General features: G+C 36.6%; 1 protein-coding gene across 1 annotated transcript in view; it reads left to right on the top strand.

The window, feature by feature from the left end:
• The window catches only part of Rock1 (Rho associated coiled-coil containing protein kinase 1), a 117,554-nt gene that overhangs the window by 92,494 nt on the left and 11,818 nt on the right, over positions 1-13,242 (top strand). The window contains exons 21-27 of the mRNA XM_028876703.2: positions 140-209; positions 1,826-1,920; positions 3,504-3,669; positions 5,303-5,396; positions 6,533-6,621; positions 10,437-10,625; positions 11,784-11,943. Of these exons, the coding sequence (XP_028732536.1) occupies positions 140-209; positions 1,826-1,920; positions 3,504-3,669; positions 5,303-5,396; positions 6,533-6,621; positions 10,437-10,625; positions 11,784-11,943 (863 nt within the window). The remainder of the gene's footprint in view (positions 1-139; positions 210-1,825; positions 1,921-3,503; positions 3,670-5,302; positions 5,397-6,532; positions 6,622-10,436; positions 10,626-11,783; positions 11,944-13,242) is intronic.

The following is a 13,242-nucleotide window of genomic DNA, read 5'->3' as shown; positions in this document are numbered from 1 at the left end:
TCCCTAGATGATCTAGGAAAGTAACATGGTGCTGAAATTTGTTTTTTTACAGAAGTTATTTTATCAAACCTTTTGTTTTGTAGCTACTTAAATGAAATGTAATATGAAAATTTGATTGATGCTTTTCTTTTATCTAAAGGCAATACAGAGGAAATGAAGGGCAGATGCGGGAGTTACAAGATCAACTTGAAGCTGAGCAGTATTTCTCTGTAAGTGAAAATCATTTTTAATATAGAGGCTCTAAAAACTTACTTAAACAAGAAACTTGAGTTTTGTTTGTTTTTTGAACTTTTTTTTTTCAAGACAGGGTTTTTTCTATGTATCCCTGACTGTCCTAGAACTTGATCTGTAGACCAGACAGGCCTAGAACTCACAGAGATCCGCTTGCCTCTGTCTCCCAAGTGCTGGGATTAAAGGAATGCGTCACCACTGCCCAGCTTGATATTTAGAGTTTTTTTCTGCAAATTGTATTTCTTCTCAAAGTTTGTGGTCTATATAAATTGTGGAGAGGAAAAAAAAACTATTGTGTAATTTTTCAGCAATTAATTACCATCAAATTACAGCTGTAAATAAAACTTTTGATAGTTGGGCATGGTGATGCAGGCATTTAATCACAGTGCTTTGGAAGCATAGGCTACAAAGTGTAAGACCTTGTCTCAAAGACTTGGTTGCTGGGCATGGAAATACATGCCTAATGCCCAGCACTTGAAGACTAAATTAGGGTGGGGTGGGGGTCCTTGAGTTCCAGTCCAGCCTGAGTTACATGGGGAATTATAGCCCAGTCTAAGCTGTTCATATCTATCAAAAAAAAAAGTCTTTGTTAGAGGCTCTGCTTGCCTATAAGCACTAATTCATATGTGTGCTCATGAGCATGTTTAGGTTGTAGAAATAACTAATGTTTAATATCTTTTTCCTGTTTAGCTCAGTCTATAGTTTTATATGAATTTGTTTGGTTTTGACGCTTTTGAATTTGGTGGGGAAAGTTCCTTGGTTGCAGAGCTTGTGTTCTGCCATTTCATTTCAATTTAACATTTATCGAATTGTGCCCCCTAGTATGATTTATCCTGCAAGCTTTTCCATGTACTTAAATGGGTGGATTTAACTTGTTTTTGTTGTTGTTTGTCTGTGGGGGTGTTTGGTTTTTTTGTTTTTGTCTTTTTCAAGACAGGGTTTCTCTGTATAGCTCTGGCTGTCTGCCTGCACTTTGTCTTCTGAGTACTAGGATTACAGGCATGTGCCATCACCACTTATTTGAGTTTTTGTTGTTTTGTTTATTTGTTTTTGCTTTTTTGAGACAAGGTTTCTTTGTGTAACAGCCCTGGCTGTCTTGGAACTCAACTCTGTAGACCAGGCTAACCTCGAACTCACAGAGATCTGCCTGCCTCTATCTCTCAAATACTAGGATTAAAGACGTATGCCATCAACATCTGGCTGCTTGTTTGTTTTTAATGGTTTATTTTTATTTTATGTGCATTGGTATTTTGCTTGCATATATGTTTGTGTAAGAATGTTGAATCCCTTGGAGCTGAAATTAGAGATAGTTGTGAGCTATTTAAATTATCTTAAAAGTTAAAACAAGTTAAATTGGGAGTGTAGAAATGGTTCAGCAGTTTAGGACCAGTCTGCTCTTCCAAAGGACCCAGTTCAATTCCCAGCATCCACATGGTGGCTCACAACTATCTATAACTCCAGCTCCAGAGGATCTGACACCCTCACAAGACATGCATGCAGGTAAAAAAACACCAGTGCACATGAAATGAAAAGAAATTGCTGAACTATTTATAACTCACCTTAAATACTTCATTTTTTTCACTTGTTTTTACAGACACTTTATAAAACCCAGGTAAAAGAACTTAAAGAAGAAATTGAAGAAAAAAACAGAGAAAATTTAAGGAAAATACAGGAGCTGCAAAGTGAAAAGTATGTCCATTTTGCTTTGGAACAGAACAGGAATCTGTACTTCAGAAAGCCTTTATAAATTTAAGTTGAAAGATAGAGGGTAGAGGTGCCATCATTCTGATGGGGCTAATTTATCAATTAGCAAATCAGACTAGTCTACCTTAAGATTCTAGTTTGAGAGCATCTGGCTTTCTCTTCTGGCCACCATAAGCTCCAGGCAACACATGGTACACTTACATACATACAGGCAAAACACTCATATACATAAAATAAGAATAAATAATTTTTTAAAAAAATAAAAAAGAAAAGAGGTAGTAGTGGTCATGGTTAGGGATAATTCTTCCTCAAATATACCTACAAAAATTAATGAAGTATACACATGACCAAGATGGCTTATCTAAGAGAGGGTCTTTGGGACAAACAGAAAAATGAAAGTAACGTCGTCCCAGTGTAAATGTCAGTTCTGAAAAGTTAGTTTTTTGAGACAGAATCTCTTGTGTCCAAGGCTGGCCTTAATCAGTCCTTCTGCCTCCACGTTGTTGTATTTTAAAAACAAGCGGAAGGAGTCACACCATACAACAGGGCCACGTGGGAGGTTTATTGAGGGGAGGAGAGAGAAGGGGGACGAGGAAGAAAGAGAAAGAGCGAGACGGGAGGTGGACAAGGCCCGCCTTTTATAAGGAAACATAGCAGATGCTCACAGGGGTGCTCTTAGTGGCTGCAGCAGAGGTCTATCCTGTCAGGACCCCAAGGGCAGGCCAGTGCAGATGCCTGAATATTAACACACATCCCAAATGATAGAATTCTAGACATGACCATCATACTCAGGCAATTCTGAAAAACTTCAAGTGTGCTTTCTGATATTTCTAGATCGTGTAAAGTTGTTTGAATCTGTATGTTTTCATAATCTCGTTGAGTTACTTACATAAAATTTAGTTTGCCCTCTCAGTTTACAAAGAATGTGTAAAGAACTTGCCCAGAGTTCCTACCAGTAGAAATAGGAATGACTAGTGATATGCGTAAGTGTCTTGAATCTGACCTCCTGGTCAAACAATAGCTTTTTAACTTGGCCTCACATTCCAGACCAGAGCAAAGTCTTTTTTTTCTAAAAGTAAATGGCTTAACAAATTAAAGTCATTACTTTCATAAAAATTTTGTGGCGGATTAAAGTTTATTTTAAGAAGTAAAGTCTTTGGTTCTGTCATTTAGAGGAAATTGTGCGGAATTATGTGCATGCTTTAGGTCTATTGTTGTTTCCAGAGAGAATCTCACTGTGTAGTCCAGGCTAGCCTTGAATTCTCAGTCTCTCTGCCTCAAGATTTCAGTTGTTAGAATTACAGACGTATGCTGGGCAATCTGCACACTTAATCTCAGCACTTGGGAGGCAGAGGCAGGTAGATCTTCAAGTTGAGACTAGTCTGGTCCACAGAGCGAGTTCTAGGACAGCCAGGGCTACACAGAGAAACCCTGTCTTGAAAAAACAAAACAAAGAACTACAGATGTAGGCTACCATGTCTAGCAAGATAATTATTGTCATCTATATGATCAAATAAGGAAAATGAACTGATTTTTTTTATTATTCATTTCATTTAAAACTGTTGCAGAGAAACTCTTTCTACTCAGTTGGATCTAGCAGAAACAAAAGCTGAGTCTGAGCAATTGGCTCGAGGAATTCTGGAAGAACAGTATTTTGAGTTGACTCAAGAAAGCAAGAAAGCTGCTTCAAGAAATAGGCAAGAAATTACAGATAAAGATCACACTGTTAGTAGGGTAAGTGATAGGTGGTTATCTGGCTGAAATTGATTGAAGTCAAAATAGGTAACATTTTAAAGTATCGGGGTGTATATGTATTCGTAGAGTGACCTTTCTGCACTTGTGTTTATTTTATCTAAAACAGTTGATAATAGTGGGAAATCTGATTCAGTACACTGGGCTTTTTTTCTTACTGTAGATCTCTGTTATATTTTATGTGAGGAAATGCTTATCCTAAACTCATTTTTTATTCTCTTACTATGTTAAGAGTGATTATATGAACTAGATTTCTTTGAAATTCGAGTAACTATCCTGGGGTAAGAAACTCATTGTTGATAATCCATTGTGATCAAAACCAGTTCTACAAATTCCCTGTTCTTAAGGTTCATACTGTAGTCTATATAGTAATTTGAGATAAGTTGGAGTTACAGAAACTTTTTTTAGTAAAAGAAAAGTACTTCTTAGTTAAAAAGTACTGTGGTGTATCATGCCTGCGTTCAAAACTGAGGCTTAGAGAATTAAGACAATCTGCCAAGATCACATAACTTCTCAGAGACAAAGGACCTGAGTTTGAATCTCTTAACACCCATATAAAAACATGGACATGGCTACCCTTGTCTATAATCACAGCATTGAGAGTAGAGACAAGTAGATCCTGAGAGCTTCCTGGCTAGCCAGACTAGCCAAACTAGTGAGTTTCCTGCTCAATAAGAGACCCTGACTCATTACCTTAAGGAGATATAGAAGAAGATATCCCATACCCTGCTCTGCATTTTGTATACATGTGCTCCAACATGTGTATACACACACACACACACACACACACACACACACACACACACACACACACACACACACTAAGTCAAGCATGGTAGCATATAACCCCAGCACTTAGTGATTGATCATTAGGCCTAAGACCAGCCTTGGCTACATAGCTCCAGACCTGTCTGGACTACATTACTAGATCTTATTTCTCAGTCTTCTCCCTACTTCCTCCCTCACCCAACCAAGTGAGGGGCAGAAATAATGCTCCTTCTGTGCAATTGTTATTACAATTAAAGGAAAACAATATGCGTGGAAAAATCAATGCTGAACATAATATTTTCCTCATCTTCAGATGAGAAAACTGAGAGACAGGAGGATGATTCCCCCAGGGTCACATAGGTTAATAGCAGAACTAGGAATAAGGTCAAATTTCCTAGTCTTCTATCTAGTTCTCTTTATAATACACTTTTTTACTTTATTGTGTTTAATATATATAAACACATACCTACACACACGTGTGTACCCATAGCATTTTTGGAAGGTAATTGTTCCTAAAACAACTTAATTATGTATTCACTTTTTTTTTTCTTTTTCAAAACAGTTTCTCTGTGTCACTCTGGCTGTCCTGAAACTCACTCTATAGACTAAGGCTGGTATTGAACTCAGAAATCTGATATTCTCTGCCTCCTGCATGCTGGGATTAAAAAGTGTGCACCACCATGCCTGGCTCATTCACATATTTTAAACTGGAAACTAGACATTTTTTTTTAATAGTTAAGCAATGTGTGACTTACTTTACCTACAGAAGATGTTAAGTATTAAAAATTTTTAGCTTTAAGTGTGAAAACGAAGAATCTATAGCTTAACCTTTGTTTGCTTTGTTTAGCTTGAAGAAACAAACACCATGCTAACCAAAGATATTGAAATACTAAGAAAAGAAAATGAAGAGCTAAATGAAAGGATGAGGACAGCAGAGGAAGGTATTTAGAGTTTCCTTAACAAATAACAGTTTGTGGCTGGAGAGAAGGCTCAGCAATTATGAGCCTTGCTACACTTGTAGAAGACCCTGGTTCAATTCCCTGCACCCATGTGGTGGCTCACAGTCTTCTGTAACTCCAGCTTCCAGAGATCCCATACCTTCTTATGGCATCTGAGGACACCACTTGAGACATGTGCAGGCAGAACATTCATACACATAAAAATAAATCTTGTTTTATAAGTTTGTGATAATTAACTTTTAAAAAAAACTTCTAAAATCTATAATATGAGGGCTGGAGAGATAGCTCATCCATTAAGAGAGCTTGCTGTTCTTACAGAAGACCCAACTTTGGTTCCCAGCACCCGCATTGGGCAGCTCACAACCCCCTTGTAACACCAACTCCAGGGAATCTGATGCCCTCTTCTGGCCTCTCTGATTGCCTCCAAGTGCTGCATACTAGAGTGCATGTATGTGTGTACACACGCTTTTTTTTTTTTTTTTTTTTTTGTGGTCTGATTGTTCTTTATTTTATATCTAGAATCCACTTATGAATGAGTACATACCATGACTATCTTTCTGGGTTTGGGTTACCTCACTCAGGATGATTTTTTTCTAGTTCCATCCATTTGCCTGCAAATTTCATGCTTTCATTGTTTTTCTCTGCTGAGTAGTACTCCATTGACACACGCCTTTTTTAAAAAAGAGAAAAACATCTTTAATTCCTGCACTCAGGAGGCAGAGGCAGACTGGTTGGAGACCGTGTCAAAAAATAAAAATGTAAAGCTAATTCTGAGATTAATCTTTAGTTACCTTTTACATTGGGTTTTTAAATACTTGTTTTCATATACTAACTAACTTATGTAGCCTTAACAATTATATTAATGAGCTGGACAATGAGCAAATTCATGAAGTTCCAACACCTGCGAGGTGGAGGCAAGAGAACTGGAAGTTCAAGGTCATCCTTGGCTACATGTATTTAAAACAAAATCAAGCAGTTACCTTAATGAAATTACTGAAAGGTACTATGTATTAGTGTATAGTGTATAGTAATCCCAATCATTGAGGACATTGTTAGTTTGAATCGCAGATAAAATTACTTAATGCTGTACAATAATATTTTGCATAATTTATTGGCAGAATATAAGTTGAAGAAGGAGGAAGAAATAAATAATCTTAAGGCTGCCTTTGAAAAGAATATCAGTACTGAACGGACCCTTAAAACACAGGTACTTGGCTGTCAGCCCTTCCCATTGGTTTACACTTGAGTATGATAAAATCAGAAAACTAATAGTTGTTCTTTATGCATGTTTTTACTAAATGAAGGTCATAGGGTTTAGCTTTTCATTACAGCAAATAACATGAATCCCTGTTTTAACAGAAGATTTAACATGAGGCGTAAGAAATTAACTTGTCTAGTAATTTTACTAGTAAGTGTATGGTGACACAGCTCTATAGTAGAGCAGATGGTTAGTGTGCACGAGGCTCTGACTTCATCCCAGCACCCCAACCAAGAGAATTTTGTTTTGTTTTGGTGTTTCTGTGGTTTTTGTTTTGTTTTGTTTTTAGGTTTTTTGTTTTTTGGGTTTTTTTTTTTTTTTTTTTTTTAGGTTTTTTGGTTTTTGGTTTTTGTTGTTTTGCTTTTTGAGACAGAGTTTCTCTGTGTAGCTCTGGCTGTCCTGGAACTCACTCTATAGACCAGGCTGACCTTGAACTCAGATCCACCTGCCTCTGCCTCCCAAGTGCTGGGATCAAAAGCTAAAGGTGTGCACCACCATCCCGAGGCAAGAAAGGAAAAATGTGGTGTAGTTGTACTGAAAACCTGTTATTGACAGTAGGAAACATGAAGAAAAGATATAGTAGATCGAAAGCCAGAGAGATAGTTTGAGAATAAGAGATTATAGGGGTGGTGGCTTACCATTTTGTTTTGCATTTGATTATGTATCTAGGTCAGTGTTTGTTTGTTTGATTTTGTCATTAAAATGTATTATCTTCAATGAAACCCTATCTCAAAAAAAGGTGTGTTGAGGTGTGGGGTTTGTGTGTCTTGGCATTTTACTAAGTTACCAGTAGTTCATAAACTTAAGTGCATTAGTTGTTTTGTTTTTTACAGTAATTGTTCTCTCTACTTTAATTTAGTTAAATAACTGAGGACAGTTATTTATTTACTTATTTATTTGAGATTTATCTATTTATTATGTATACAGTGTTCTGCCTCTATGAATGCCTGCACACCAGGAGAGGGCACCAGATCTCATTACAGATGGCTGTGAGCCATCATGTGGTTGCTGGGAATTGAACTCAGGACCTCTGGAAGAACAGCCAGTGTTCTTAACCTCTGAGCCATCTCTCTAGCCCCAGTTATTTTATTTTTAAGTGAAACATGTTAGGTTTATTATTCAATAATCTAAATATGCGTTAAATTACTCGGGTGCCTCATCCTAAGAGGAACTTTACTATTAACCTACATTTATTTTTTTTTTTTATTTTTATTTATTTGTTTATTTTTTTGATGTTCTCTGTGTAACAGCCCTGGCTGTCCTGGAACTTGTTCTGTAGACCCAAACTTGAGATCTACCTGCCTCTGCCTCCAGAATACTAGGATTAAAGGCATGTGGCACCAACACCCAGCCTGACCTACTTGCTTTCTCATCAGTCTTTTATGTTGAAACTAAAAGGAATCTTTTAAAATGTGCTTGACTCACTTTTAAAATCTCTTAAGTGCAGATTTCATTTTTAATACAAAACAGTGACTAAGAAAAGATGCACATTTATTACATAGAAGTACATGTGTCCGTTATTTAAACAAAAGTTTAAATAAGACAAACTGAAGAGAATACTTGCCAGCATTAATGTTTATAAATAAGAAAAATCAATACAATAAAAAAATATTGTCTAGCAAACATTGGAAAAATACTTAACCTTAATAAACCCAGAAACAGAAATTAAACAAGAGCTGAAGAGACATTTCAGCACTTCAAAGCACTTACTGCTCTTGTAGAGAACCTGGTTCATTTCCCAGCACCCACAGTGGGAGGCTCATAACCACCTGTAACTCCAGCTCCAGAGGCCTCTGCATGCATACCCACATTCATACCCATACATAGACACACACTCATATATTCAGAGATTTAAATTAAACATAATATTTAGGTTGGTCAAATCTATTCATTCTTTTTTTCTACACGGGAAGCCTGAGAAAGGTGATCTGTACCCAGGATTGAAAGAAATGCAGAAGACTCTAGTGTAGTCTGCCTTTGAGGGGTGTGGTGTTCACTAGCTTTTCACATTCTTTTTCTGAATTTATTTTTAAAGTAAATATGTATTCGATTTACTATTAAAAAATCTAAATATGTGTTAAAATTACTCGGGTGTCTCATCCTAAAGGGAACCAAATCAGGGCTAAATTAGGGCTTTTTCAGTCTTAATGGGGAAAAAATATCATTTCCCTTTTTTTGTTTGTTTTGTTTTTGTTTTTTTGAGACAGTGTTTCTCTGTGTAGCTTTGCGCCTTTCCTGGATCTTGCTCTGTAGACCAGGCTGGCCTCGAACTCACAAAGATCTGCCTGCCTCTGCCTCCCAAGTGCTGGAATTAAAGGCGTGTGCCACCACCGCCCGGCCTCATTTTCCTTTTTTATGTTCCTATAGAAAAAAAGCCATGACTTCTGGCCTCCGTGAGTACTATGCATACATATGGTAGGCATACATACATAGAAGTAAACAAACTCATACACATAAAATAAAAACAAAACTTTAAAAATAATAAGGTAGAGAGCTATGGAATGTTGTATAATGGATGTTGGTATTCACATGGGTCTGTGGAATCAGGAAACCTCAAGCTGCAGGGTAGATTTCGTCTCACTGGACTGAATCACTGTACTTTAGCAAAGGGCTTTTTTGTCTCCAGTTTATACCTTCTAGCAAGTTAATCTCTGTATCCTAAAACCTCTTATCTAAGTTCCCCAAAGGACCAATGCAAAATGCAAATTCTCAGTCAAGAAATAACTGTGGTGTTCTGGGTTCATCCTCAACCAGGTTTGTATAGGCTTGCATCTTCAGAAAACTCTCAGATAAGATTCACATAGAAGGTTCCAGGGAAACAAAAGGTGGCAATCACAAAAGGCAGATTAAGACTAGGTGCTAAAACTCCAGAATCAAACCAGCTATAACTCTGTGGGAATTCTCCCAACAATTGAGGAAGATATCAAATGTCAACCTTTGACCTCTGTACACATGTATACATATGTGAGCACCCGCACGCACACATACACAAACATGACAAAAGAAAAAGAGTTTCTATATGACCTACTCTGATGCTTGGTCACCTTGTTTTCCATACATGTCCAAAGGAAAGAGACTTCTCTCTGGCTTTTTGACCTGTACTTTCAGCGCTATCCCTGCCTTCACTCCTGCATATGTTTTCCTTGTTTATCCATCTCCTCTCATAAGAAAAGTGGAACTGAGTGCAGTGGCGCACACCTTTAATCCTAGCACTCATGAGGCGGAGGCAAGTGGCCTCTCTGAGTTTGAGGCCAGTGTGGTCTATGTAGTGAGTTCCAGGACAACCAGCTACATAATGAGAGTCATATGTAAGTAAGGAGGAAGAAGGAAGGAAACATGTGGCACATACACAGTCACTCTGGGGAGCTTTTCTACTCTGGGGGTCTTTGGAGGGTACTGTCTGCATAGCACCGTTGCATTTATCTCTCTGTAGCTTATGTGTCTGCCTCCTTTACCATCTATAGTATTTGGAACATAGTTATATTTCCTTATATCTTGTATGCAGTAATATACTGCAGTATTGTTAAACTATCAATTTTTTTTTTTGCAAGCCTGATTCTTACCTTGGACTAAATGAAACATTAGTGTTAATTATCTGAACCACCACTCACGATTCGTTTGCTCCATAGAAATGTAGGTTTACACACAGAGACCAGTAAAAAAAAAATTTGTATAACTTTGAAAACCAATACATTTTAATAGAACTAAAATTGAATGGGTACATTATATAGATCCTTACAAGTACTGTTTTAATATTTGAACAGGCTGTTAACAAATTGGCAGAAATAATGAATCGCAAAGATTTTAAAATTGATAGGAAGAAAGCTAATACTCAAGATTTGAGAAAAAAAGAAAAGGAAAATAGGAAACTACAACTGGAACTTAACCAAGAAAGAGAGAAGTTTAACCAAATGGTGGTGAAACACCAGAAGGAGCTGAACGACATGCAAGCGGTAAGGTCTGTGTGTGCACACATGTAGAGAGATCTCCTCCATGTGTCAGTATCTACTGTTACCTATCTTGCTTAAAGTAGACTTTTTGTGTAAAGGTTTATATTTTAGTTTATAACATTCACATTTTGATCGTATATGCTCTAATGTGAACATTTCTCCTGAAAAATTTCAAAGGTGCTCTTTGAACTCTTATTTGTCATGGCTTGAGTAATTTTTACTAATTAGCAGCTGCTTAATCAGAGACCCTGACTTGAAAGAGACATTCAAGGGTTTTTGTTTTTAATTTGCAACTAAATTTGAGATATGACTGTTACTGGTTATGCTTAGGTTAGAGATTTTTAATATAAGTAGCTTATTTTTCTATAAGTATCTACTTTTCTAAAATCAAAATACCAGTAGTATTTTATACTTCTTGACATGTCAGTAATGTAAAGTTGTGAACATAAAATGGTCTGAAGACTCATTTACATTCAAGCTTTTGATTCTCGTTTATGATATTTTGCTGAGATTTCTATATATCTGAGAATAATTCATTTAAAGCTAGAAAATAAGTTACTGGCATTTTAAGTATTTTTTCATACATTATAATTAGGGGGTGGGGAGAGAGAGAAGAAAAATTTCTTAACAAAATACGGTGAGGAGCTGGAGAGATGTCTCTATGGTTAAGGGTATTTGTTGCTCTTGCAGAAGACATGAGTTTGATTCCTAGGACACACATAGTAGCTCACAATCACCTGTAACCTTGGTACCAGGGAATTCAGCAGGCATGCACATGGTATACACACATACACTGATTCAGGCAAACATTCATATATATAAATTTAAAAATGGGGAGGTGGTTACCTTTAGCATTGATCTGAAAAAGAACCTGGTTTCTTCAGAGCATCATCTGTGGTAGTTGCCAGGCACTACTAGTAGCATACTCCTCCTTTCTCAGATACTTGGAACAGGCAGGAAACCTGCTTGAACTAAGAAGTTCTGGACCTGGCCAACTGTGTTTCCAAAAGAAAACCCAACCGTAGTAATTTATTATTACTACATCCATGGTGTACAGCATTTTTCACACTTGCAATTTAATTACACATTTACATTTCAGTAATTAATATTGAAATTACAAGTCTGATTGTTTTTATTATCTTGATATTTTTTCAAAAATAGCAATTAGTAGAAGAATGTACACACAGAAATGAACTTCAAATGCAGTTGGCTAGCAAAGAGAGTGATATTGAGCAGTTGCGTGCAAAACTTTTGGACCTTTCGGATTCTACTAGTGTCGCTAGTTTTCCTAGTGCTGATGAGACTGATGGAAACCTTCCAGGTAAGAAGAATTCTGTTCTGTCATCCAGGTTTGCTCAAATGTTATGGAAATGTTTTTCATTTTTCATTTCATTATTTTATTCATGACTCTTTAAGAAGGAATTGTTTTTAATAGCCAAGACATGGGATAGTTGTTTACTTAGGTGCACTTTGTAAAACTAGTCATGAGCAGATTATTCAGATGTACTGAGAGGCTGTGCCTAAGGGTGTTTAAAGAAAATAAAATACTTTTTTGTTTTTCAAGACAGGGTTTCTCTTTGTAGCTCTGGCTGTTCTGGAACTTGCTCTGTAGAGCAGGCTGGCCTCAAACACGAGATCTACCTGCCTCTGCTCCACCCCACACCCGCACCCTCCATCCCCATCCTGAGCTTAAAGGTGTGCACTATATACCTGGCTTTAATGTATTTTTATGAGTGCCCACTGCTTTATGTGTTTTGATGCTAATATACATAATATATTATAATATATGCATATATTAGCATATAGAAGTTTATGTGTACTTAATAAGCAGAACCATAGCAGCTGTGTGCAGAAAGCCTATCCATTGTTTTAGTGAGAAACATTTAGTAGTCTTTGTCAAGTTGTAAGTTTGGAGAACTACAGAAAAGGTGATACTGTGAGAGGACAGAGGGTGAGGGAAAATCTAACCAAAGAATGGGCAGAAGTAAATGCCTAAGGTTTCTTTTTTTTCCCTCTTTCCCTTATTAAAGTAAATCAAAACAAATATAAATAAATAAATATACATCTTGGCTTAATTGGAGTTCAAATGAAGTGAATAGGATACAAATATTAAAATGTGTAGCTGGAGAGGTAGCTCAGTGGTTAAGAGCATTGTTGTTGTTTCAGGGAACCCAGGTTCAGTTCCCAGCACCTACATGGTGGCTCACAACCGTCTGTAACTCCAGTTCTAGGGAATCCAACACCCTCATCTGACCTCCACACAGTGTGCATAAACATATATGCAGGCAAAATAAATAAAATAAAACCCATAAAAAATAAGATAAATCTAAAAAATTTTAAACATCCATTTATATATACTATATGTATTTGCTGTGCCAACATTCTTAGTTCAGTGTTTTAGATGTGGTTTTTTTCAATCAGATAATAGAAAATAGATTTTGTTAGTATATTTCCTGAGTAATACATGAGTAAAAAGACACTTTATTAAGTTGGACAAGTAATATATTTCAACAAAATACACTGTTGTTTGTATTTTCATAAAGCTGATAGACTACTTTTTGAATTTTGTTGTTGTTGTTCAGGAAAGTGGTACTTTGTATAATATCAAAGGACCGTGTAT

Source organism: Peromyscus leucopus, chromosome 19, assembly GCF_004664715.2.
Source record: "Peromyscus leucopus breed LL Stock chromosome 19, UCI_PerLeu_2.1, whole genome shotgun sequence".
NCBI classification, from domain to species: Eukaryota; Metazoa; Chordata; class Mammalia; order Rodentia; family Cricetidae; genus Peromyscus; species Peromyscus leucopus.
This window is presented reverse-complemented; position numbering and strand designations above follow the sequence as displayed.